This window comes from Notamacropus eugenii, chromosome 6 (genome assembly GCF_028372415.1).
Source record: "Notamacropus eugenii isolate mMacEug1 chromosome 6, mMacEug1.pri_v2, whole genome shotgun sequence".
Classification (NCBI taxonomy): domain Eukaryota; kingdom Metazoa; phylum Chordata; class Mammalia; order Diprotodontia; family Macropodidae; genus Notamacropus; species Notamacropus eugenii.
Window position 1 is genome coordinate 378,586,043 of NC_092877.1, and position 26,223 is coordinate 378,612,265.

General features: G+C 48.9%; 1 protein-coding gene across 3 annotated transcripts in view; it reads right to left on the reverse strand.

Moving 5' to 3' along the window:
- Positions 1 to 356: 356 nt before the first annotated feature.
- Positions 357 to 26,223, reverse strand: part of THAP4 (THAP domain containing 4) — a 56,906-nt gene continuing 31,039 nt past the window's right edge. For all 3 annotated transcript variants that reach the window (XM_072618762.1, XM_072618764.1, XM_072618763.1), the window contains 4 exons: positions 21,338 to 21,497; positions 17,447 to 17,556; positions 16,243 to 16,346; positions 357 to 609 (listed from right to left, as the gene is read on the reverse strand). In XM_072618762.1, the coding sequence (XP_072474863.1) occupies positions 490 to 609; positions 16,243 to 16,346; positions 17,447 to 17,556; positions 21,338 to 21,497 (494 nt within the window). In that variant the 3' untranslated portion in view covers positions 357 to 489. The remainder of the gene's footprint in view (positions 610 to 16,242; positions 16,347 to 17,446; positions 17,557 to 21,337; positions 21,498 to 26,223) is intronic.

Genomic DNA, 26,223 nt, shown 5'->3' on the forward strand with positions numbered 1-26,223 from the left:
AACAAAGGACACTAATTAATTATTTAAATTGTTTGTCCCTTGATTGACGGTACCAAGGTGCTTCAGACCCCACTCAGCAAATACTTATATTCCAACTTTCTCTGACTCACCAGAATCTGGCACTTTTCAAGTACAGCAAGGTGAATGCCGTTATCACAGTGCACTACCTTGTTTTCTCTCTAAAGGGAAGTGAGGAATCCATCTTATCGATCCACCTGTAAGCATGTAAGCCGCCATACTCCTGGAATCCGCAGGAAGGCACCATGCGCACCGTTGCAGAAGCGCACCCAACCACTGCAGATCCCCCCTGGACCAAACATACAAGGGACACGTTCGGACGCTCAAAAGCACAGCCATAAAAATAAAGGGGTTTTATTTGGTTTCTTTGCCGGGCCGGGGGCACATTCAGGACCCCCTGTCCCCAGGAGCGGAGCGTTCCTGCATCACCTTCCTGAGCCGCCTCGCCCCTCCTCCTCGCGGCCCCGCCCCTTAAGGTGTCACTTTCTTGTAGGTGATGTGCAGGTGTTGAGTCATGGGCTGGGTGGTGGTTGCCATGGAGACCGTCTGCTCCAGCCTCCCTTCTGCGTTCAGTCGGAACTTTCGCATGATCTGAACGAGAAAGAAAAGTCGCATCACTCGGAACCCTTGGGAAGGGCACCCTTCAGAGACCACTGGTTTCCTTCTCTCCTTGCCCCTTTCCCCTTCCCCATCCCTCGTGGGTGGCCACTCTGGCTGGCGCAGATGTCCAACGGGCTCCTGGGGAAACCAGCACCTCCAACCCCGACCCAGCTGCAGCTGAGCATCTCCCAGCCACGCTGAAGAGATAACACATCTCTTTTCTTGGGAAAACCATCGGGACTTATTTAGAAGATCTGGGAACGTGCCCACTGTGGAAGGAAGTCAGTCTCTCTCTCTCTCACCTTGCAGGATTCCTGAGCATCTACAGAAGCCCTGAATCAACTATTCCCACGTTGTTTCTGTAATTCTGAAACATTTTATACAGAATCGAAATGACCCGCATCCTCTTTACAATCTAAACCGCACAGCACCAAAAACCTGTTGATCTTTCCCATTTTTTTCTTTACACTTCTACACAGACAGAGAGAGAGAGTGGTCCAAAGGGACTATACAGGTATATCGCACCCAGGGGGCCACAGGGGGAAGAGCTAAAGATCCCCAGAGGGCAGACCGCCCCCAGTTGATCCAGAGCCACGCGGTCAGCCCGCACAGACTCCAGACATTCAGCATCGGCCTTTCACTTGATTCAGAGCAGACTTGGTTCGGATCCCTGCACAGCTGGTTTTTGTTACACAACCACCTTTGCCCCGACTCTGGGAGAGTCAGTGGGAGCAGGAGGGGGTGGAGCTCATATTTAAAATGCCACTGATCACTGTGTGGAGCAGAGAAAACTTCAAGGAATCTTTAAAAGTTTCCCGAACAGGGTCATGATTTGGGCACGTTCCCCTCCCCTAGGTTTCTCAAAACCAGAAAGCCACACAATGTTGGTGGTACATTTCTGTGCCTCGTTTCATACATTCCAAGGCTTTCTACTCTTCTGAAAACAAACAGCTGAAAAAATACTTGTCCTTTCCTAATGGCACTGTTTACATGGCTGCCTCGAGGCCCTTTGCCTCTCAGTGACAACCCTTCACATGATTAGAGAGTAACAGGCTGGTTGGACACACTCTCAAGTCTCACCCAGGCTCCTCCTGGGCTCTAGAAGGTCCTGTCACCAAACTCCAGTCCTGGCAGGTGGAGCTGGGCTCAGGTGCTGCCTGCTGAGGACTGGTTCAATGATGAGGAGGTGGAAAGATCTTTCTAGAAAGACTTTCTGCTCCACACCAATGCCCCCACGGAGCTTTTGGGAGGAACTGGGTCTCCAGTTCACACCTAGACTTTTCTGTGATTCTGAGGCTACTCTTTTGCATGGGGGCCTTACTGGCTTGGTGACCAATCCTTCACCCTCTGGGCCTCAGTTCCCTCCTCTATAAAATGTAGAAGGTGGACCAGATGGCCTCTGAAGCACCCTCCAACTTTAATTCCTATGATCTGTTGGTTGACTGATCAATCGATTGTCCCCTAACAGGAAGTTTTATGCTTTGTCTTTATTTTTATTTAAAACAGCAACCAGGTTCTAGTCAGCTCCTCTTGGGGAGCAGAGGGGCAGGGACCAAGGCAGTGGGATAGCTCTACCTCTATACTGGGACATGTATTTTCCAAATTCTGGTTTTTTCCCTTTCTTCTCTCAATTTTTTTCATTAAAAAAATTTTTTTAAGCAACCCACAGAGCAAATCATGTGCAGCAGGAGAGCACAGTCCTTGTAGATCAGTCAGGTCCCACAGGGCAAGACCCCCACAAGTGCTAATGGGTGGGAGTTCACCTGCCCCTCACTCCAGCCTCAACCTCCTCTTTGATCAGAGGCCTGAGGGGCCCATCTACCCTTACCAGCAGCCACTCAGACACTGCCATAGAGTGATGCTTTGTAACTGGGTGTGCTAACCACCACCTGGGGCAAGTGGAAGACACTTAATCTCTGCAAGAAAAATGGGCCAAACCCTCCAAACAAATCTTAGCATAAATTTTAAGAAAATTAAAACAACCAGGCAAGACGATAAAGTTTATGGGCAGCCCACTGCCTAGTGCGGGCTGCTATTAACAGAATGCCTACACATCCTGCAAAAAGTCAGGATGGGTTTTACTTTTTCCTTGAGGGCAAGGAGAAGGAGGGAAGAGTATGGAGTCAAAAAAACAAACCAAGGGCTTTCTGTTCTATTCCCAGGACCACTGGAAACATTCAAACCTAACTCCCCGCCCCCCCCTTCCCCCCAACCAAGATGGTGAAGTTCTCCTAGCTGCACTGACTGAACTACACTGCTCTCCAAAGGGTTACGTAAGACCCTTCTGGAGTCTATAATCCTTAGAGACAAAATGACCCCCAGCCTTGAAAAGAGAGCAAAGAGTCTCAGTTGAAATGCGGGAAGGGGGAGAGGAAGGGGAAAAAGGCTTGCACACACTGCCTTTCTACACTCTTGACATTCCAAATACCATTGGTCCAACCTCAAGGGGATCAGAGGGAGGGGTGTGACAGAGTCCAAATCCACAGGCAACAATGATGCTCACTGATCTCATATAACTCCCTTGTGGGTCATTCCCCAGTCTCCCAAGGCAAGACACACTTCGTGGCCCATATGTAGAAGGTCCAGACTACAAAGCCCAGTAAAGCCAGGGTGTGAATTGGGACAGGTCTGAAGGGCTGCTTAGTGGAAAGGTCCTGATGGCTCTCTTTGGGGAACAGAAAGCACAACTGGGGGAATAAGGAGAAGGGGAGCCTTGACTGGTTCACTGACATGGGGCAGAGCTCTGGAGGATCCTTCCCACTCTACAGACTCCACCTCATGACCCAGAGAAGATAATTCTTGGTGCTTTTCTTATTTCTTTATCGTTTCATAGCAGTCAAAAGGACGGATTCATTTTCCTTAGACTTTTCAGTATTAGACATTCTTCTGGCTAAAACTATTCGGGATCCTCTTCCTCTCCAAAGGAGAATTTCAAGTTGAGGCAGCCTTGTAGTCTCCTACCACATCGTAGAAAAGATTCATTTTGTGTTTCTACAATACGTACCTACATGGTGAGTACAATGACCGAACAAGTTAAGTAATCTATAGGATCAATGGGGCACTCAGTTGACCTAGAACTCAGAAAAGTGAGCTGGCAAAAGGCTTCTGGAGGGAGGGGGTCCTTCATTTCACTCAGAGCTTTTGAAGTTTGTCATGTCTGGGATGCCCCCAAGAGCAGCCAACCCAGCTAGGGTCACAATTCATAGGAGTCAGCTGATGCTGGCTTGAAAATCAAGAGAGAAGCCTGCTGAAGGGTACGAGGGTGGACGAGGATTCTCACCTAGGTGGCCTTCCCCAAATGAGAAGAATCCATTCACCTTTACAAGAGTAAATGAGATGGTCCCAATGGGGAAGGTTTTCCACTGTCTGAGGCCTCCCACTTCACCATTTTCTCTAAGGGGTTGGGTTTTGTTTCAAGGGAGTGGTCTGGGAGGAGAGGAAGAGGTTAATCAGTGATGGGCAGACTTTATTTGAAGGCTGCCCAGGACGTCAATACAGTGAAGGCTCTCTTGTTTAACAAGCTTCCATGGAAGCTTTTTCCAACACACCAAGACACCCAAAGGGAAGGGAGCAAAGAACACTTCTTGGGTGGTGGGTCAGAATCCAACTGGTCAAAGAAGAGTCCCAAGGCCCCGGGAAGCAATGCGGTGTGGTAGCGTATTCCCATACACATGGCGACTGAGATCAAGACAAGAGAGAGGAAACCATGGGGAAGGTCCTCAGCCAACCATGGAAGAAGCAGCTTGAATTTGGCTTGGGAAGGCATCTGTTCCTCATCACCACCTGCCCTCACCCTTTTTTTCCTTTATCACTTCGATAAAACCTTCTCTGCTCATTTCGCTGCTCCAGTCCCCTCCCACATTGATCCATATACCCCTTCTTTCCCCAGGAGCAGGTAAACTCCAGGATGACAGAGACCAAGTCTGAGGATGAACAGATGTTCTGCATAGAACTACATGAGTGAAGGGACACAGGGCAATGTGGGGGGTGCAGATAAGGGGAGGGAAGGTAAAGATATCAGCCTGGAAGGGTCCGAGAGGAGCCTGAAATGGGTTTGGGGAGCAGAAGCCAGTGGAGGGAGCTATCAGGCTGGGAAAATCTGGGCCCCACCCCTATGATGGTGACGAACTGGCTGCATGCACTCTCCTGTGCAGATGACATTGAGATGAGATGTCTCCACCTGTGGTAAGCCACAGAAGGCACTCAGCGTCCACTAGTACAGTGGGCAGAATGTGCGGGCTGAATCTTGCCCCAGACACTGAATAGCTAGGTGACCTCATGGAACCTTTGTTTCCTTCTCTGTTGAAGAGGGGCACACCACCTAGTGTTGATGTGAGGAACATATGCCGTATCCTGACAACTCTACTGGAAAGTGAGTTCTGACGGTGCTCACGCTGAGGGTTGGGGAGCACTGGGAAAATTCAGTGCTTTTTCCTTAATGGGATCCAGTTGCTCCCACACCCTCCTCAAAGTCCTAGGGTAGCTTTCGTCTCTTGGCAGAAAGATTCAGCGAGCTGGCATACCAGATGCCACAGCACAGCCTCGCACCCTGTAACTAAGTCACTTAGCTGTGACCCAGAACCTAAGCCATCAGGCCTCAAAGAGAGGAAGCTGGGGGGATTTGAAAGAGAAACAGCAGCGTATACATGCCAGGCCACCCAGAACCAGAGAAGGTAGACAGAGGGAACAGAGGTTTCTTAACTAGCTTCAGTTGGAGGAATCATACACCAGTCCCTGGCTATGGATACTTCAGGAAGACTACCCTTCTGGAAGGTTCATTTGCAAGGCAAGCCAACAGCTTCAGGAGGCAGGCCATCCAGCCTACCCGCCAACCTTCAATAAAGAGGGCAGCCAGGTGGCTCAATGGATAAGAGTGTTGGGCCTGCAGCCAGGGAGTTGTTGTCGGATTGTTTTTCAGTCAGGCCTGACTCTTCATGACACCATTTGGAGTTTTCTTGGCAAAGATACTGGAGTGGTTTGCTATATCCTTCTCCAGCTCATCTGACAGATAAAGAAAATGAGGCAGACAGGGTTAAGTGACTTGTTCAAGGCCACACAGCTATTAAGTGTCTGAGGCTAGATTTGAACTCAGATCTTCCTGACTCCAGGGGCAGTAGGTAGAAGAGTGGATAGACCACTGGGCTCGGAGACTGGAAGATCTGGGTTCAAATCCAGCCTTAAACACTTACCAACAGTGTGACCTTGGGCAAGTCACTTAACCTGTTTGCCTTAATCCACTGGAAAAGGAAAGGCAAACCACTCCAGTGTCTCTGCCAAGAAAACCTGACAAACAATATTAGTGTGATATGGTCCACAGGACACAAAGAATTGGACACGAATGAATGGCTCACGAAGGTCTGAGGTGATGCCCTGAGGCAGGCAGGCCACCCAAGATTCAGCAGCAGGATGGACCTCCCAGCCTGCCTTTCCCCGAAAGGATAAATGCTCCAGTAGAGATTTTAAATGAAGACAGAAACAGCGGCACACCTCGCTAGGAGAAACCCACGCTCATTGCTTGTTTCCATCACCTGAAGATGGGTCTGTTCCAAAGGGCTGCCCACCCACCACTGGGAGTTTCAAGCCAGGGAACAAATTTCCACCTCTAAAGGCATTTCATCATTCAATATCCTCCCACTCATTAAGTCCACTGAAATCAGGGAGCTCCTGCCCTGCCCTCAGCACAGCGTAATGCTGTCAGCCGGGCTCCTGGGGCAGGTGTATCTCCAAGCTGGGGTGGCCTGGGGCTGCCTGGGGCTGCCTGGGGCTGAGATCTAAGAGGAAGAGGAGGGGTGGGGGGAAATAATCAGGAGACAGACAGCAACATTCTGACTGACCAGATGGAACAGAGATGCTGCATGAGACATTTGGTCCAGTTGGTTCCAAGCCATTACAAATGGGCCCTTGGCCTGTCTGCAAAGATCCCAAGGGGATGGCGAGTTGCCATGGGGAGGCGAGATGCTCCAGAACAGAGTGGGTGAGGGTTTCTCCGGAGTCAGGCTAGAACGCTGTACATTTGGAAACAAACCAAGAGCCATCCTTGGGAATCTGCCTCTTCCTAAGAAGCTTCCCCTCCCTGTGATACTTGGATAGGGATGGAACAGATACTAGACTAGAGTCCAAAAGTCCATCTGGTCCCTCTGCCCAACAGTCAACCATGACCAAAGAACTCAGGGAGCACATAGACAACAGGTTTTGTCCACTGACAGCAAGACAGTCACTTTCCCTTAGACTTGCTCAGTGCAGAAAGAACAGAGAGATTACACCCCTGCATAAAGATGTTACCACTGTTCAGGGGCATGCTCCATTTCAGCCGTGTGCAGGGATAGGCAGGCTCAATGAGAAGGGCCTAGGACACTTTTCTGAACCATCTCAGGGAGGGGCCCAGGGAAGGAATGGATTCACCGAAGGGGACTTTAGGCAGCTCCATCAGAGAGAGGCAGATATCCCAGCTTCTCCTATCTCCCTCTTCTCTTTCTCTTCTGGGGTGGGAGGGGTGGAGAAACCTAACAGACCACAGCCCCAGCTGGTGTGGAATAGCTCTGTGGGCCTAATGTGGATTTTAATCTTGTTAACAAACAACATTCCCTCTCAGAAATCCTCCCAGTAACAAAGAGAAGGCAGGATTCCGAGGCCTCCGAAGCAACTCTCCCTTAGGCCAACTGTGCTACTAACCTAACCTACAGGAAAAAAGGTGGGCGGAACCAAGAGAAGCCAGGAACCAGCTCCACCAAGGCCTCCCTCTGGAGGCAACAGAAGCCAAAACAAGAACCAAGAAAACCTAAGGAAAAGGAAAACAATGGCTCCATCTGGGAGGCTGCAATTTGGTGCACTGGAGAGGGCAGGCATGGTGGGGCTGATGCAGCCTGGGGGCACAGGTAGGAGGCCTGGAAGGGACAAGGTGGCATGAGTGGTGGCAGCAGCAGGAAGGGGTTTTGTGGGTGAGCTTGGGAGCAAAGTGGGCAGGTTCACAGCCTGGCAGCCAGCCTCCTCACCTGCATGCATAACTGCTTCTCAGGATACTGACCCCACTGCCCACCAAGTACATGACACCAAGAGCTAGAGGAGAAACCTGAGAGAAAAACCAGAACCTGCAGGTAACAAATGAACTCAGGTGGAAAAGGGAAAAGTTTTCTTGACCTGTATATAAATAAATTTGGCAATATAAGAAAACCAAAGGCCCAAAGTACTGCAGAATCATGAGCTGAAACATCAAAAAAGATGGAAGCTGAACCTAAATAAAATCGAATGGGAAATCGAAGGAGTGGCTGTCACGCTAAGGCAGCAATTCCTAACTGTTATGTGTCTTGACTCTCACTCAGGCAGCCAGGCTGGTGAGGCCCGTGGCCCCCTTAGACAGTGTGGCTGGTGGGGTCCACGAAGTGCCTGTGTGACCCCTGGGGCAAGTCACTTAACCTCTGTTTGCCTCAGTTTCCTCAACTGTAAAATGAAGATAATAATAGCGTCTCCCTCCCAGGGTTGTGGAGGGGATTAAATGAGATAAAATTCTCAGAAAAATGGATAAACGGAGAAAATGCGTAAGATTGCAAAAAGAAACCAGTTATGCTGAGTTTTCAAATTATTACAAAACAGTGAGTGCATGGACCCAACTAAGAATTCCTGCATTAAAAGGGTTAATGGAAGCCTGTGGCTCAGTTCAGGACACGGAGAAGCTGAGGATGTGAAACAGCCAAGAAGCAGCAAGACCCAGAATCAAGGTTTTGGGGCAAGACTCGATTCATCATAGGGTCAGGACCTAGACCTGCTTCAAGTCTAGCCCCTCCTTTCACAGACAGACAAGGAAACGGACCCAGAGAGGCTGGTGACCAGCAGGCAGTGCCTGAGGCTGGACTGGATCCCAGGGCTCTCCATCCCCAACACCTCCTGAAAACCACACTAGCACAGAGTGCCAGAAAGCCCAAGCCATAAAGACAGCACAAGATAAAGGAACGTACTCCAGCCAGTGGGAACCCCAGAGGATATTGTGCCGGATTTGAAGAGATGAAAGGAATTTTCCCAAAGTGATCAAGAACAGGAAACTTCTAGGGGAGAAAAGAATGCACAGTACGTGGGTACAGAGAGATCCGGCTGTCACATCTGTAAAGTGCACACTGTGCCACAGGACAACACTCCACAATCCCTTGTGCCTCCACAGTACACGTTCCTGGGACCCTCAGCTGTAAACTCCTTAGGGACTGTGTCTCATTAGCCTTCCACTTCTCCACTAGTGATATATTTGTTGTATTAAATAACTGACCAATGAGCACACACGAAGAAGGCCTTCTCTCTTCTTTCAAATCAGGCTAACCTGCTAATTTTCAGTCAGCTCAGGCATCACAATATTCTACACAAAACCTCATTAAAATGAAAAGAAATGTACTTTAAACTGTATCAGAGTGGTATAAAAGTTTACTTTACTTTAAAAAATAATCAAAAGATTCCCAGGGGGTAATAAAACCTCCTATAACTCTTGAGCTTTGTCTAACATATGAGGAAGGAGGGGATAAAAATTCCCCCTGGCACTTACATAAAGGCTTTAAGGAGCATACTTTTTGATTAAACCGAATGAAGGCTTTATATAGGTAGCGAGGTGGCACCACAGAGCACAGACTGTTGAACTGGAGTCAGGTGGGCCTGAGTTCAAAAGTGGCCCACTGTGGGAACCTATGCAAACAATCCATGTCCGCCGGTCAGAAGGCAGGCCTGTGCCAATCGTCCTGGGACTAAATTTTAGCCGGGGCCATCTTCTCTGATTCAGCAAATCCCCCAGCTGCCTGCTGGCTCTACTCCAGCAGGCCCCAAGGCTGGCTTCCAAGCTTGGACGAGTCCATCTTGGAATATCCATTCAGAGAAACATGAAGAGGCCACTCCAAGCCACTCAGGCTTGCTGAGGCAGAATCTGGTCTACGGAGAATGGAAAAGGGAGCAAGGCCAGCCCCGACCCATCACTGAGCCAACCCTCAGGTTGAAGTTGAAAACACTTTTCCTCTCTAGCTGCATAATCTCAGCCTAGCCTCTCTGAGCCTATTTTTTCATCTGTAAAACTAAATGATCAATTTGGAATCTGGAAAAATAGTTTTGTGTACGCCTGCATGATCTGCAGACAAAAAGGAAGGGGGAAATAAGGTGGGTGGCCCACCCCCTAATGACATGCACTGGGTCACTAGCTCCTTAGAAGCGAACATGACTTTTCATCTTCTCACAAGGCAACTCCTTCAGCAGTTACAACAACAAACGTTTTTAAAGGACTGACTATGCCCGGGTACAGCTCTAAATGCTGGGGAGGCAGAGGAGAGCAAACACATGGTTGATCCCTGCCCTGAAGGCACTCACACTCTGAAGGACGGAACAAGGGAGACCTGAAAGACTTTCTGCAGGAGGTGGGATGTGAGCTGAGTTTTGAAGGAAACCAGAGAATCCAGGAGGGAAAGAGGAGAAGGCAGAGTTACAGGCGATACAGCTGGGTCTCTCACTGAGTGAACGAGACCTCAGTCAGGAAGGTGAGTCAAAGGAAAGAAAAGAAATGATTCCTCTCTATACTGCCACCTGCTAGGGACCAGAAGGTAGAAATACACACACACACAAAACACACACATACCCCCAACACCACACCCCCCCACATGAAACACCCCCCCACACCCCTACACCCCCCCACATACATAAAACACACCACACACACACACATAAAACACCCCCCCACATGAAACACCCCCCCCACCACACACCCCCACATACATAAAACACACCACACACACACAAAACACACCCCCCACACATACATAAAACACACAGCACACACATACACACACAAAACACCCCCCCACACACACCCCCACATACATAAAACACACCACACACACATAAAACACACACACACCCCCACATACATAAAACACACAGCACACACATACTACACCACACACACACACACACACACATATAAAACACACAGCACAGACAATACACACACACCCTCAGGGCCTAGCCCAGGAGGTAGAGAAGCTTCTCCCGGTCCTAAACAAAAATCTGTTTTTCTGAAACAGCCCTGAGATCTCAGATGACAGCGTCAACCAAGTCTGAAGCAGAAAGTGGGGAAGGCTGCTGCTTGGCTATAAGGAGCCGACCCAGTCTTGCTTAGCAGTAGAGCAGGCTAGCTGAGGAGACTCACCCAGGTGAGACTCCATGTACTGTGAGGGGCTACCCCAGCAGTAAAGTGACACAGCCTGCTTGCAGAATGAGCAATCTAACTCAGATGCCACTTTCTGCCTGGAAGGAGAGAATGAAGGGATGTGGGGGCCCTGCGGTTTCAGAGCTGGGAGCTGTCATGCCCATGTGCTTTAAGTGTGCGCCCATTCCTCCTCAATGGACTCTGCGTATATGTAAGAGTATACAAAGGATTTAAAGAAGGAATGTTTTGAAACTCTTAAGGAAATGCCTTTGTCAAGCACTGAGTCTACTGCTGGGTGTTAATGGGGAGCACACTGGTGGGGGCTCAAGAACCACAACCCACCAGGCTTACTCCTAGTCCAGGAGGCGGCAGCTGCCCCTCTGGCAGATACAAAACTCCAAGCAGGAGCTCAAGGTGGAGGGGACTACACCAGGCACAGGTCTACCATTCATTCCCCGGATCAGAAATGTTCAAATGTGGGCAAGTCACTGAACCGCTCCCTGCCTCTGTTTCCTCAACTGTAAAAAGAAGATAATCACCGCATCTGCCTTCCAGTGCTGCTGTGAGGATCAAGTGAGATGTGCAGAGCGCTTAGCGCAGCACACATGGCAGACACCATAAAAACCAGTTGTTATCTACTTCATCCAAATCAAAGCAACACTAGCATGGACGAGACCACAGTGAAGGCCATGTGTGTCCTCAGAGACCAGAGGAAGGCTTCGACAGCGGGCAGGCAGGCTCGAAATGAAACACACTGAAGCCTCTGAATTCCGTCTTCACCTGGTTCAAGAACAACATGGTGTCTACACTACAAAGGTTTTAGAGGACAGGATGACTGATCATTTGGTACTTTCAAGACTGCGCACGGAAAATGGCAGGTGAGGAGAGAACACTGACCGAGTTAAATATAAGAAGATGAAATTTTACAGTAACTTAAAATTTTAAGAAGCAAATGAAAAGGGACTGATCTAGAAAAAAAAAGTGACCAATCTAATATCTGTACTCAAAGTTCAATAGCTAACTTCAGTAATACAAGATTGGGAGTGTGACCAGGATGGAGGGAGGGAGGGAGGGAGGGAGGGAGGGAGGGAGGGAGAGAGAGAGAGGGAGAAAGGGAGAGAGAGAGAGAATATCCTCGGTATGAGCCAACAATACAACATGGCAGCCCAAGACGGTGACGACCACCTTTGGCTACCTTAGGAGAGGCAGAGTACCTACAGGCAAGAGCTGCCTTGGCCAACCCCTGGACCCTCTGCCTTCTTAATGCAGTCTGAGCTCCCAACAGCTGGAGGCAGGCAGGGGCAGAGTTCTGGGTAGGCAGCAGAGGGTGGTCACAATGATGCCCAATAAGGGGGAATGATCTATTTCACTAATGTGAAGAAGGGGCAGCAGGGAGGTCTGAGGGGGGCACTCATGAACTGTGCAGTGCTGAATATCATAAGTACTAAAAAAACCCAAACAACGCTATGGGAAATCCATTTTGCATATCCATTTCCTTTCTGATTCTGTGTACACGGCAATGTTCATGTTTGCTGTTTGTCAAATTCATAAAAATAAAAGAATTTTTAAAAAGATAGATTTGTCGGTGAGCTAGTGACCCTGCTGCTGGACACAGCCCACCAGCTGGCCAGGGCCAAAGAGCAAAGACAAAGAAAGGCCACAGGGGCAGCTAGGTGGCACAGGGGACAGAGTATCGGCCCTGGAGTCAGCAGGACATGAGTTCAAATCTGGCCTCAGACACTTGACACTTACTAGCTGTGTGACCCTGGGCATGTCACTTAATTGCAGGTGCCTCACAAAAAAAAAAAAAACAAACCCCAAAACCCCAAAACCAAAGAAAGGCCCCAGGTGACCCAAAATATTGGAGGTAAAAAACTAAGTAAAATCCAAGGACATGTCCCTGCCCAGGAGAATGACTGCTCATCATTGTGCATGCACAGCAGAGAGCACACAGGATGTGTCTGAATGGATGCAGAGTGAATCAAGAAGAACCAGGATTGAAAGAAAAAGAGGCAGGTGGGTCCCTCTTCCTCTGTAGGAGGGGGAGGGGTATCTATATAGCTGGACACATACCGTCCTTCGGTGGGTCGGTTTTCCTTGACTGCTTTGGCTATTACTGCCAGGCAGGATCCCCAAGGAAGAGAACAGAAGCCAAACATAAAGTTCAAAAACAGCTTCTGATTTACAAGGTCATTTTAGCTTTAAGTTCTTTAAAGAAAATGCCCCACAGATGTGTCTGACAAGGGGGTGTGGGGGCGGGGGATGAGAGGCAGGAGTTATTGGGGGGTCACAGACAGGTGTGGGAGTGCTGAATCACACCAGGCAGAGTGACAGCCGGGCACACCCAGCCTGTTTTAAAGTAACTTGGAAAAACAGAATTGGGCCCCCACTCTCCATCCCTTGGAAACAGTGTTAAGAGCTGTGTAGAGAGAGATGGACAGACATGACCCACAACACCCTCAGGGAAGAACATCCTTTAGGGGGTGGGTGGACAAGTCTCTCTTCTGGCCAAAGGGCAGAAGGGACAAGCAAGATCACTTCTGAGTTAGGAAAGGAGAAGCAGACCAGAGACTGTCTATAGATCCACCTTGGTTCTATGCTAGTAAGACAAGATAAAATAATAGTATGGACAAATGATGACAAATGTCCTCAGTGGGATTCCCATTTCTGAGTCCAGGACAGGCTGTTAGGTACCTGGTGGGCTGGCTGATCTGGCAAAGGGGAAGGAGGAATTGGGTAGAGAAGTAGGACCAGGGAACTACTTGGGTCTAGGAGTACATAGTATAACCAGGAGCTTAGAACTCTATGCCTAGGATGGGGCTGAGTTTAGTGGAAGATGGGCCATGGACCCAGGCCTACAGGAAGGCTGGGAGGGTCTGAGGCCTGTGGATGTGGGCATCATCAGCTGGGGAAGTCCCATGCAAGGGAAGGAGATTCTAGAGGCCTCAGTGGAGCCAAGTCTGGGAAACAATGGAATAGAGGTGGTAACTGAACCACTCACAAAGACAGAGGAGAAAAGAAGGTCCAGGCAAGGCCTCTGGGGGCTGCCAAAGATGGGCAATGAAGAGGTCCAAGTGACTAGAGAGGAGGAAAGCCAAGGGAGATGGGTGCCGGGCAGTCAAGAGAAAGACAGCACCCAGGAAGGGGGAGAAAGCCATAGGCAAGACCAGGGAGGAGGGATGAAGTCCACCTCACAGTTAGGAGCTCCCAGCCAGCACCATTTTAGTTCAGCAGTGAGGGGCCACTGGTGAAAAACAAAAACAGTCAATGGAAAAGTTCTTTTCAGGAACTTGATAGTGATAAGATAGCATGATCCCTGTGCATTTGTAGGTGGAAGAGAACCCAAAACATAGGAGAGACTGAGGATGCCAGAAATCAATCCAAGAAACCCATGGAGAGACAGAAGGGCCCCTGAAGCAGGACTGACCTTGGGAAAGAGAAGGGCCCCCTGCTTTCCCCTGAAGGGAAGCACAGGGAGGCTAGAGATGAGTCCATGAGACACTCAGGATGGTGCACACTGGGCACATCATTTTCTCCTAGCCACACCATTCATTTCACTTTTTAGAGCCTCAGTTTCTCCATCAATAAAACAGAGACACGAACATTTATCTACCTACATATGGTAAAAATCCAAGGCGAAAACAAGGAGACATCATTTCCAACTACAAACGCGATCTCATGGAAGCTGTCTGAGCTATGACCGTTGCAGGTTCTATGGGACTCTGTCTGGGCAGACCCCTTCCACATGCAAAAGGTCAAGTTCGAGGATGATGGTCCTCTGTGGAAGGGCCTAAAGGAATGGGGGAATGACCACTGACTGACCAGAAGGAAAAGGAAAGCTCTTCCTGGCTGGAGTGACAGGCAGAACATGCAGCCTGGCTCGGAACTCAAGGGGACAGCTTCTGCAGGGACGCACCTCCTGGATGGTGGCTGCTGTGCTGAGAGCTGGGGATACACAGGCCAAAAGACAAGAACCAAACAGTCTCTGCTTTTGAGGACCTCTTGGTCTGACATGAGTCTTCAAGGGCAGGACAGCCCAGGGAGCCCTGCCAATCTGACCCCACTCTAAGACACTCCCTGACTCCTCCGGCTTCTTCAGGGGACTTCCACGGAGGAGAGCCTCACTACAGAAGCAACTCTGCCTCCTCCCGGCTCCTCCCTCAAGAGCCCAGGAGAGAAGAATGCCCTTGTATGGGCTCAGTCAGACACCCACAGAAATGCTCAGCTCAGCTGAGTCACAGGGAGCAGCCGCCAGGCTCAGACCTCGCCTGGGAATATCCCTCTTCTCTCAGGGAGGTGGAACTGTTTATCCTTCCTGTCACTTTGAGAAATCATGGGAGGTAGAAACAGAAAACTGGGAAATGATATGGCCCAAGGGGGTCCCAGAGGAGGGATCCCACAGGTTGGGGGCTCCCCTTTCTTTGCAGAGGTGGGGAACTCCAGGCATGGCATGAGGCAGAGGTGATGCGCTGCTATGAAGGGCGGCTCTTTCTAAGAAAGAGAGGGAAGTGTCGATGACAGAAGCAAAAAGCTATCGCTAAAGAAGTGGGTAAAGCCAGGGCGAAATAAAGGTGAGTGAGGCCCAGGAGAGTCCAGAGGGGACCCTGACTTTCCTCTTTGTGGGAACTTTCTGTAAATAAAACAAGCACCAGTTTTCCAAGGATGTTGCTTACTCGTTGATGTCTCCACAAATCGCACCTTAAGGAAGACCAGCCCAGCTGAGGGGCACTCAGTCACACTCGCACTTTTAGGATGCCTTCTGCACCCCCAGCACAGTCAAGAACCCCAGGTCTCTCTGGCCCCATCCTCCCCAGGTGACCCCCAAGCTGGAGAGGCCCGGAGGCCCCATCCAGTGGCTCTCTGACATTGGCTGCCATGTCTGGACCTGCTGGGGCCGACACACTGGAGAGAGAAGCTATGCTAACGACATCGTCGCTCCTTGAAATGTGGAAATAAAGATAGTGCCTGCTCCCCAGGGAACTGAGTGCCCAGAGTCTGGGTTTACTTCCTAAACATGGCTTGTAATCAAGTGAAAAATGCATACAGCTCTGGAAGAAACAAGGATGAGAAGATGAATGGCCGGAATCCACAGCAGCGCTGCATGGGCTCCCGTTTCCAAATAAATCCTGATAAAATCTGACTCTCGTTCCAGGGCTCTGATGCAGCCCCTGCTGCTGTCCCTTTATCACAGCTCAGGGACTGCCCATGTCAGACATGTTAAAAATCCTGGGGACAGGTTTGGTGGGACACCAGAAAGAACCTTCCAAGAGAGAAGATAAGGGATGTAATCCTCTCTGCCCCCAGGGATGGTGAGAATGAGGAGAGAAGGGCATGGCTGAGGCCCCAATTCTGGGGCCAGTTAGGAGACAAGTCTTACAGATATACCCTTGGGTAATCCAAGGGGCGTTGTGGGGGGCTTCTCAGAGGGGTCAGGCCCAAAGGGGCAGGAGGGCTCTCACCTGCTCCACGCGGGGCTCTGCAGCAAAGGAGATCCGGGCAATAGAATGAGATGCTATACACAGCTCCTGACCATTCACTTCCCCTTCCTCCACCTCGACAATACCTAAAAGAACAAGTTCCATCCTTTAGCAGGGGTGGTGCCAAAAGCCTGGCACTGGGGTCTCCTGGCATGGCCACTCTACCTTGGCTGTGGCTAATCCAAGCCAGGCCCTAAATGTACCCCTCACCTGGCCTGCACATACCCACTGAGTCTTGAGCTGTGAAATGGCCCATTTCCCCATAATGGTGCCTTAAGTCAGTCAACCAGAGCTCTCCTGGCTGGTGACAGGCAGGTGCAGGTGCTTCCAAGCTCCATCACCCTAGATAAGTCATGGCTTATAAGTCCTCCGCTTCCTGGGCAGTTACTAGGCAGGGGGGCTGGCAATCCCCCAGGATTCTTGAGTCTTCCCACAAGTGTCCCAGAGGCTACACCTCTCCCTTCAGTCCTATCTAAGGGCACTGGGTTAGGCAGGATCTCAAGAAGATTCTGAACTCCATCCAATCTGACCTAGGACTGCACGGTACTGAGTCGGGCCTTGTTCTCTACTCTCCTAAGCCTGAAACTCCCACCCCACCTCCAGGTAATGGGTACACAAAAACATGGTCAAGTGAGTTCATTTCAGAGATTTTTTAAACTGACATGGTTGGGAGGAGCACTGGAGGACAATCAAATAGATGATCAGACATGCCCCAAAGAAATTTCTACAGTCAGTAGAACTCAGAGTGACAGAGGCAAGACCCACTTCCACTGTCCCTCCCTCAGGGTTCCCCCAGACACAGTCAGCAGTCACAATCACCCAAAATCCCACCAGAGAGCCAAATGCTCCTAGAGACTGAGGCTGACCGAAGCCCTGGGCTTGAGGGGCAGAGGTCTCTACAGCTGGTTACTGGAGCTAGAGAAGTGGGAGTGAGTCTCTGAAAGCACTCTTCCTGGAGGGCCCCAATTCTGACCATGTGTATTTCTGACCTTTCTTCTTCAAACACAGAAACCTTGTTTGCCCACTTGATGACCCCCATCTGTAGCCAGGATGGTACCTGGCACACTCTCCCCAAAAACCTGCCTTTTAGCCCAGCATGGCAGCAGCCTGGCCCTGTTGGCACACCTCCACTCCGCCCTCAGCAGGAATGACCCAGGGTCCTGAGGCCCCACGCCAAGGCCAGTACCTGTGTTCTGGGCGCTGACGAAGGCCACCTTGTTGGAATCAGGCTTGAGACGGATGAACCCACATTCTCTGTGCATTGGTTTCTTAGTGTCTGGATGGAAGGCATTGAACCTAGGCAGGAAAACCATCCAACTGTAAGCGCAACCCGAAAGACTTCAGCGATGCTGAAAACTCTGCTGGGGCATGCAGATATCTTAAATGCAACAACAGTAAGTACATCTCATGCGCACAGTAGGGGGAGAGGCGTGTTCAGCTCAGGAGGAACGCTTTGGTATCAGAAATGTCAACTCCGTAATGGAAATTTGATGTCTCCAACATTATTGTCTTCAACTGGGCCACGCTCGGTGCCCCATACCGTGCCTCACATTCAGACAGCACAAGGCCTGGGAGAGTCGAGCCTGGATTCCAGCCCACGTTCTGGTGGTAGGTTTGAAAAAACGTGAATGATTTGTAACTGTTCTTTGTCAGCCAACGAAGCCACAAGGGCTGCTCCCTGGAGATGGCACAGCTCCTGAAGCACAGTAGGCCCTCAATAAATGTTTACTGACTGACTGATTAATCGATATGGGGCAACGCAGCAAAACCGTGTCATCAATCACACTGCAGATCACCACAACCTTTCTGAAAGACCTTTTTGCTAAAAATAGGTACAGATCTTGTGGGGAAGGTGCTGCAAGGAATCAGTGAGGACATTCAGGAAGGACGCAATCAAGGCTCCTGAAAGTCACTGACGAGTTTAACAGCAAAGTGCCACATAAGCACTGGTTGCCACTACCAGCTCTGGTCATCTCGATAAGACAATAGAGACAGCAGCCCACCCAATCCCCTTTGCTTGGCATGCTTCCTCCATCAGCTCAGGGTGGGGCACACTTGGAAGACACCAGAAGGACGCTGGGACGTTCCTCTCAACGACCTTGTGAGGCAGGCAGTACAAGCTACTACCACCTCCATTCTATCTATCTATCTATCTATCTATCTGTCTGTCTGTCTGTCTGTCTGTCTGTCTGTCTATCTATCTATCTATCTATCTATTCATTCCTTTTCATCTCAAGTTGTCAACAAGCACTTACTGAGTGCCTACTGTGTGTCATGCACTGTTCTAAATGCTAGGAATACAAAGACAGGCGAAAGCCAGTCCTAGATCCTTCACAGTCGATTCAGTAGAATCTGACAGGACTTTGGCTGTGGTTCCTTAGTATCTGCAGGCTTTCTTCTGGATATCTGTGGCTTTTTTTTCCCTTTTTTTAAAATTTATTTCTTTTCAGTTTTCTACAATCCATAAATCTTAGATTTTCTTCCCCTCCCTGCCCGCTCCTTATCTTCTGAAAGCTCCTGCAGTTGCTGCTGTCACTCACTGTTCCTCCAATGTTCCTTCCTCCCCCCTCTCTCCCCGAGACAGTGTGCAATTTTATATGGGTTCTACACATACATTTTTACTAAACACATTTTCACATTAGTCATATTGCACGGAAGAGTTAAAATTAATGTACCACCTCCATTTTAAAGACAAGGAAACTGAGGCCCAGAGGACCAACTCAGTGACCCCCAGAGCAAAGATAGGCACAAGACTTCTGTTCTGACTGCTGAGGGTGGTCCTGCCACACCCCTCATGGGCCCAGCTTTCTAGACAACCTATAACTGTAGTTCTCATTGGCTTAAAAAAGAACAAACCACATTGAACTCAAGAGCAGTAGCTGGGTTGCAGAAGGCCGAAGGGGAGGAACCCACTGAGTCACAGAACCACCACTAAAGGAAGGAGAACAGAGACCACCAGGGACAGACAATTTCATTTCCAAGACCAAACGCCAATCAAAAGCTAACTTTCTTCCCCTCTTTCCTTTCCTTTCTTTCTAACAATCCTTCCTCACTCACTAACTTATCTACTTGAAGAGTACAGAACATTTTCACTATGCAACTGCTAATTCTTTCCAACCCCAGAAAACTTATTGGGAAGGGAGGTTTCCGAAAGGCCCTGTGGTCTTTCTGCAAGACATTTACCCCAATCCAAAAATAATCTTATTTGGTTAAATGAAAGCTGCCTAATGTGGTCTCATGCCCTTTCATCTCACTGTTCAGTTCTATTAATTCTAGGAAGAATTTAAACAGGGACAGCTTCAAAGAGGGAAAGAATCATCCACTTAATTTGGTTATAAAAATGGGTTAGCTACCTACAAACGGCTAAAACAGTGGAGACAAACCCTGCTTCAATTTCCATTGCTGCCCATCACTAGAAAGCCTAGTGTTTAGCTTAGTGGTATAGAACCAGGCTCTGGATCCTCTCTGGCACCCACCATAAGTGTGACATCTGGGGGCACAGCCATGCTCTCCCTCCCTGGTGGAGCCATCATATGAGACAGCAACCAGAGACACCAGGACCTGTAGGACTGCTGCTTTCTATCCCTCCCAGGGCCAGGTAGGCAGGGTTTCCTTCCCTCCTTTCTGGCTAAGACTAATGTGAAAAAGGGTCACGTAGCCACAAGAATACAGAAAAGTCAGTGACCAATCCTACATTCACTTTTCCATTTAGTGATCCTGGGACCCGAGACCCCAAAGGTGTCTTTCCACATCAGACATGCTGCTGCACTTGAGGACAGTCACTGGCTTTTGGCTCCAGCCTGAATGAAGGCTTTCTGGGCCTGGATGTTCTTGTGAAGAACTTTCCCAATGGATCTGAGTAGAACTTCATGGCTCAGTCTATAGAGGACTTCAGCTCTGTCCGGACCACCAAGTTTCCTTTAGCAAACTGGGTACACTTGGCTTAAAAAAAAAGAGTCTCCAGGGGTCTCAGCACCTCAAGGTCATTTATAAACTGGCCTCTTCCAGGTCACTTTACTACCTCGATCTTGTCCACCTCTGTGTTAGGCCCATGATCTCCATCTGTTTACTGATCACTTGGAATATCTCATCACTTCAGCTGAGGGGGGCGGTCCATGGGTATAGAACGCTGTATACATTTTCAGACTTTTCGATGGGCTGATAGATTTTGCTAATTTTTCCTCTTTTTCTTTTCTATAAAAAATATCATGTGTTACATGGGATAGCTCTCCAGCAGCAGCAGAGGACAGAGATGCTGGGGAAAATTCTGATCATATAAAAACTAAAGCTTTAAGTAATTTTGCTCAGGTGACCTTTGTTCATTCTCAAATAATCCACAAGCACTTAAGTGTGGGTCTGGCAACCCAATACAGAGGTCACAGTCTGGGCCCTGAAGGACATGGGCCTCTGGTCTTAGCGAAGAGGGAAGGCAAGACCACCAGGCCACCAGTGCCACGAGGCCTCGAAGGCTTGGGATCTTAGCAAACTGCCCTGTTAGGCCAATCTGGGGTGGAGCTGCAGGAGCACCTACCGGCTCTCTGGGGAAGGAGGGATGCGTGCCACAATGACCATAGTCTGAAGTGACATGCCTCCATCATTTTCCTAAGTCTAGACCCTCAACTAAAGGAACAGTCAAGCCCTGACTGACAGGCTTCTTGGTTTCTGAGGGGTAAGTGCTAACAATGAAAATTTAACAATCAGCTCTCCTGAACTGGAGCAGGCCCAAGCGCACCCCTGGCTAGAGGCCTAATAAAGCTAATACTAATAAACCTAATAAAGCTAATACTGACTGAAGTAGCACGCCCAGAGAGCTCTGCGCTGGTTACAACAGTCCGAAATTTTAACTGAGGTAACTTCTACATTGGCACCTGAAGGAAGCATATGGTCCATTTCTGTGAACATACAAATCAGCTGCCTGACCGCAAAGGGCAAGAAAGAGCCATTTCTCTCCAGTGCCACTGTCTGGTTGGACTTCAGTGCTCCCAGCAGGCACCTTCTTCATCAGGTTCACTTTTACTGAAATACAACCAGAGGCCAAACTCACAATGAGAAAAGACAAACTGAATCTTCAACTTACGAAAAGTTCAGCATTGGCTGGCCCACATGAGTGATGTGCACCTCCTCCAGGTAATGGAAGGGCTGCAGGGTCGGGTAGATGCCGTCTCCTGGTGGTTCCGAGAGCCAGGTGCCCAGCATCCAGGAGAGAGGCTCAATGACTGGGTTCATCTTAGGGGTCTCTGAGGATGACAAGGAAGGCAGGGTCAGTATGCATGACGTTACCGGCACAAGCAAAGAAGGCCTCTGAATGTGAGTGCTGCAGCACCAAGGTATAAATGATGAAAACATAGCTCACTTCATGGGGTAAAACCAACCCAAAACCAATCCATTTAAAAGGCCAGATTGAGGTGGGGAGATGGTTTTTAATCTACTAAACCCAGACAGAATCAGTGAAAAGAAAGAGCCCAACACCAGCTGCTGCCAAGGGACTGATCTCATGAAAGGAAATGGGGGGAGGGCACATTTTGTCTACCTAAGTTTACTGTGACGAGCACACACAGGGACATCGGACGAAAGCCTGGAATCATTTCAGGGCATTGAGAACTTCAGAAAACTTAGACTGGAAATGAAAAGTGGACTCAGGAAAGCACAGTATCGATCATATGAGAATATATGGGACAGGGTAGAGTGAAACAAAAGATGCCCAGTTAAGAGGAGGTCCTAGCTTCAGAGGAGATCTACTGAGCACTGAGGACATGTGTGTAAGCAGGAATGGTGAGGTCCAAGAAAGTCCATGCCTCTTAGAGACATCAGCAAGTTTCAGAAGCCCTGAACCAATATTGAGCCAACCAATAGTGGCTGCTCTCCATCCCCCACCCCAAGAAGTCTTAAGCTCACAGAGCATTAAAGCTAGAGGAGATTTTTCAGGTCACAATTCCTTTTTCTCCAAACGAGGACCTTCAGGCACCAGGAGGTTATAATTATTTCTCTATGATCAAGATGTCTGAACTTGAGCTGGAATCATCTGACTCTGGGTCACTGCTAAGAAGACCCACCAGTGTTTCCACAGTGCTTTAAGATTTACACAGTGCTCTACAAGTCTTCTCATCTTAGCCTCACAACTCTGAGGAGGTCCTACTGTCACCATTTAATAGATGAGGAAACTGAGGTGGACAGTGGTTCCTTAGCACTCTCCACTGTGCCACCTTTCTACTCCACAACAGCTGCTTCCTACTTCAATATTTCAAGCACGTAGGATTTCACTGACATGTGCACACCCTTCACTAATAAAGAATGTGACTCCTCTGTGTCTTAGTATATGAGTTTTGAGGGTTCCTGTGGCCACCGTCCAAACTCTGTGAGGCCAGTCCTTTGACATTTCCAAAGCCTTTCTGCAAGAGGATCCCCACAGACTGTCTTTAAGAACTCGGGGTTCGCTCCACTTCAGGATGACGCACCACGGCAAGTCTCTCTTGGAGGAACCGCCATAGGAGGAGGGAAATGGTCCTTTCTCTAGCTCAGTTATCCATATCTCCCATTGCTTTCCTCTAAAGTGGCCAATGAACAAAGTGAAGAGGAGGGATTTGAACTGAACCAGTGCCATAGTCAAACACTAACAAGTTCACCCAAATTCATGTTGTTATACTGCTAAAAATTCTCCTTAAAAATAATGTTGTTTATTATCTTTCAGTCTACCCCAGATCCAGGCCAGAACCTAAGGACCGGTTTGCATACGGCGCCTAACTAGATCTCTGCCATACAATCTGCATGTCATCCTCAGATTTTCAAATGGACACCAGTGGATTCAAGGGGCTTGAATTTTGGGGCAAGTATTTCATTAATGGAAGAGAAAAGCATCTTTTAAGTGCTTAATGCTAAGGATACCAACAGATAACCAAGACAGGCCCTGCTCTGCAGGAACCGGGTCTAAGTGGGGGCTCAAGGTCAGGTTCAATCCTCAAAGGGTAGACAAGGCCAGGGTGTTCTCAGGCAGATGGCAAGTCCTCCCTCCTTGGGCAGGATGGCAGGAGAGAAGAGCATTTTTTCTTCAAATCTGACACACAGGGGGAGTTTTCAGTCTACTTGCTACTATAAAAACACAGGAGAGGGGAGGGAGCATGAAAGAGTTAGAGAAAGGGAGAAGTCTTTGTGGGAGTCTGCCCCAGGGCAGTCAGCTGCTGCCGATTCACAAGACACGAGTAAGAACCAGGCAGAACCAGATGTGGTGAGACATCAAGGCAGGGGCAAACTCTGAGGTAGCCCGAGCATTCCAGCCCCATGGAAGGTGGCATTCAGGACCCAGGAGTCTGACAAGGGCCCAGGAGGCCCAGCAGGCCTCTGCTGCCCTTCTCAAGGGTTTCCTGAGGAGGCTCCAGAGTTTAGGGGTCACCAGGCTGGGAAGGAAAAGAACCACAGCACTCTGCCACTTCTTTGAGGACCAGGCATTTCTTCATGGGGGACTCCCATTTGCTTTCTTTCCAAACCTTGTCTCTGACATAAACAAATAACCAGTTACAAAAACGTTAATGTGGAAAACAGTCCCTGAGTGACCCTGGCAAACGGGGGGAAGGGCCTTTCCAGCTCTCCAGCCAGGATGGTGTGGTGTGAGACACCCCCCCCCCCCCATACCCCCCCCAACTGTCATGGAAAATCAGCCTCCTGGACCATGCTTGCCCCCTAGTGGATACAAGATACAACAGTCAGCCTCATCTGTGAGGCTCTGCCTCTCACCAGGGCATTTACATTGTGCAAGAAGAAATGATTGACTATACCTTCGGGCAGTTACCTGGAGAAAGGCCAGCACCACCAAGTCTTTCCCTGCTCTCCTGATGCTCCAGGTCTTTCTCCCTTTAAATCTCTCATGAAGAAGGAGCTCTGACAGTCACTTTTCATGTTATTATTAACTCACTGGTGTTAGAGTTCCTTGGGGGCCTTTCTGGGTCAGCCCTGCTGAACACTGGTTGCACTTGCCTGGGCTCCCTCAGAAAATGTGTAGCAGGGCCTGGATGGGAGCCACCCCTGGGCAGCATCTCCAGATCCTGACTTTCTGAAGAAGGACAACTTAGGCTTAATCCAAGGCCAAATGTCTCTGTCCAAAAACGGGAAGGGTGAAATGGGTCCCCTACCAGGAAGGCTCCAAGCCACGCTGGCGGGCCACTTAGCCAGGCATGTGGTACAGGGATTTTTGATGCCTCTATTAAACCTCCCAAGTCTGGGGTTCTGGCGTCAGGTGAGTCCTGGATTCAAATTCTGGCCTTCATCTGCTAGCTGTGTGGCCCCAGGTAGGTCCCTTATGTCTCTGAGTCTATGTCCATCTCCCAAGGCTGTTGTAAGCCTCATGAAAGATGACAAGAAAGCATGTTGTGAACCTCCAAAGTGCCATATAAGGGATGTTCATTAACCATGATTATTAACCTAGATACAAAAGTTTTGAAAGATTCACGGTTTTCTGGCCTCACATCAGCATTTCTTTCTGAGGTCAATATGATAAGAACTGTGTTCACTGAAAACGGAATCTCTGATTCCCAAGCGCTCCCTGCTGGATCAGTTCTCCCTGATTGAACATTGTCAACTGTTCATGAGAAACCAGTGAGTGTGTCTATCTGTAAACTAGGGACAGAGTTGGGGAGCAGGGCTAGGGTTACAAAGATCAAATAGCTTATATAAGAAACGCCATTTGTCTGAAGGGATTAAGTAAAATGATAGAAACTTTATATGGAATATCAGGAAAGAGCAGTAAAGTGGAGCCCATGAACATAAAGTGACTATAAGGTACAGAACAAGAAATGAGCTGCAAACCTCAGTCTTCTTTCTGAAACTCATTGTCTGGAACAGTTCTACAGCTCTGGCAGCAACCTGAAACTAAATGGGAAATGACTGAGATGGGGTTAAGATTATCTGCAAACTCAATCGAGTTGAGCTCCCCAAAATAAATCCAAACCAAACCTGTGGAAGACTTAATATTTCTATTTTAGACCTTGCCTGAACCAGCGGCCTTTGATCTCGGCAATCAATCTGCTCCAGAGACATCTATCGCATTACAACGAAAAAGAAGTGGGAGGAAGCAGGTTGTGGGAAAGTTTATGTATATGTACATATGCATTATATATAACTGATATGTAAAATGCTATGTGAGTTATGTGTATATACACAGGTGTATATGTATGTGTATATCAATGTGCACATATATATGGAAGAAGAAAAGCATTTCTACGGTGCCTCCTGTGCGCCAGGCACTGGGCTGATTGCTTTCCGATGATTATTTCATTTGGTCTTCGGGAGAACCTTGGGAAGGAGCTGCCATTACTATCCACATCTTACAGAAAAGGAACCGACTGGCCTGGAGTCACACAACGCGTCACTGTCTTGGGCCAGATGTGAAGTCCCAGGACCCCAGCCACTGCACCACCAGCTGACTTCTATGTATCTATAAATAGGGCACACACACATACAGAGGTAACATACATTTTTCATTTTTAAGAATTAAAGAATTTGAGAAAGAAAAAAGTATGAAAAAGTCCTAAAATTCTATTGAAATACTGAAAACTACATTTTTTTTGAAAGAGAAGAGTTCTTTTGGAGGAGAACTGAAGGAGGGCTCTATATTTACTTATCTTGACCTAAAACCCTTCTTGTCATGAGAGAACCTCTAACCTACATCTTATGAGGAGAGAAGGGCCAGTTTTAAAACGTTTCTAAGTGCTGGCTTTAGAGCTGACTTCTGTCGGACCTCTTAGAAGCTGCCAAGTACACGCATGCACGTTCCTTCCACTCACTCTCTTGGTTGCTTTGGCAAACGTAGCAATGCTTTAGCCGAGCTACCTCTTTTACTCGGCGCAGTGACTTGGAGTTTGGCGATAACCCTGCCCCTCTCTGAGCCGGTGCCACTGAGCTCCCAGCAGCTCCTTGCACAGGACCCCCCATTTCTCGACTGCGGGTGCTCCCTCTGGCTGTCTCCGGGGCCTC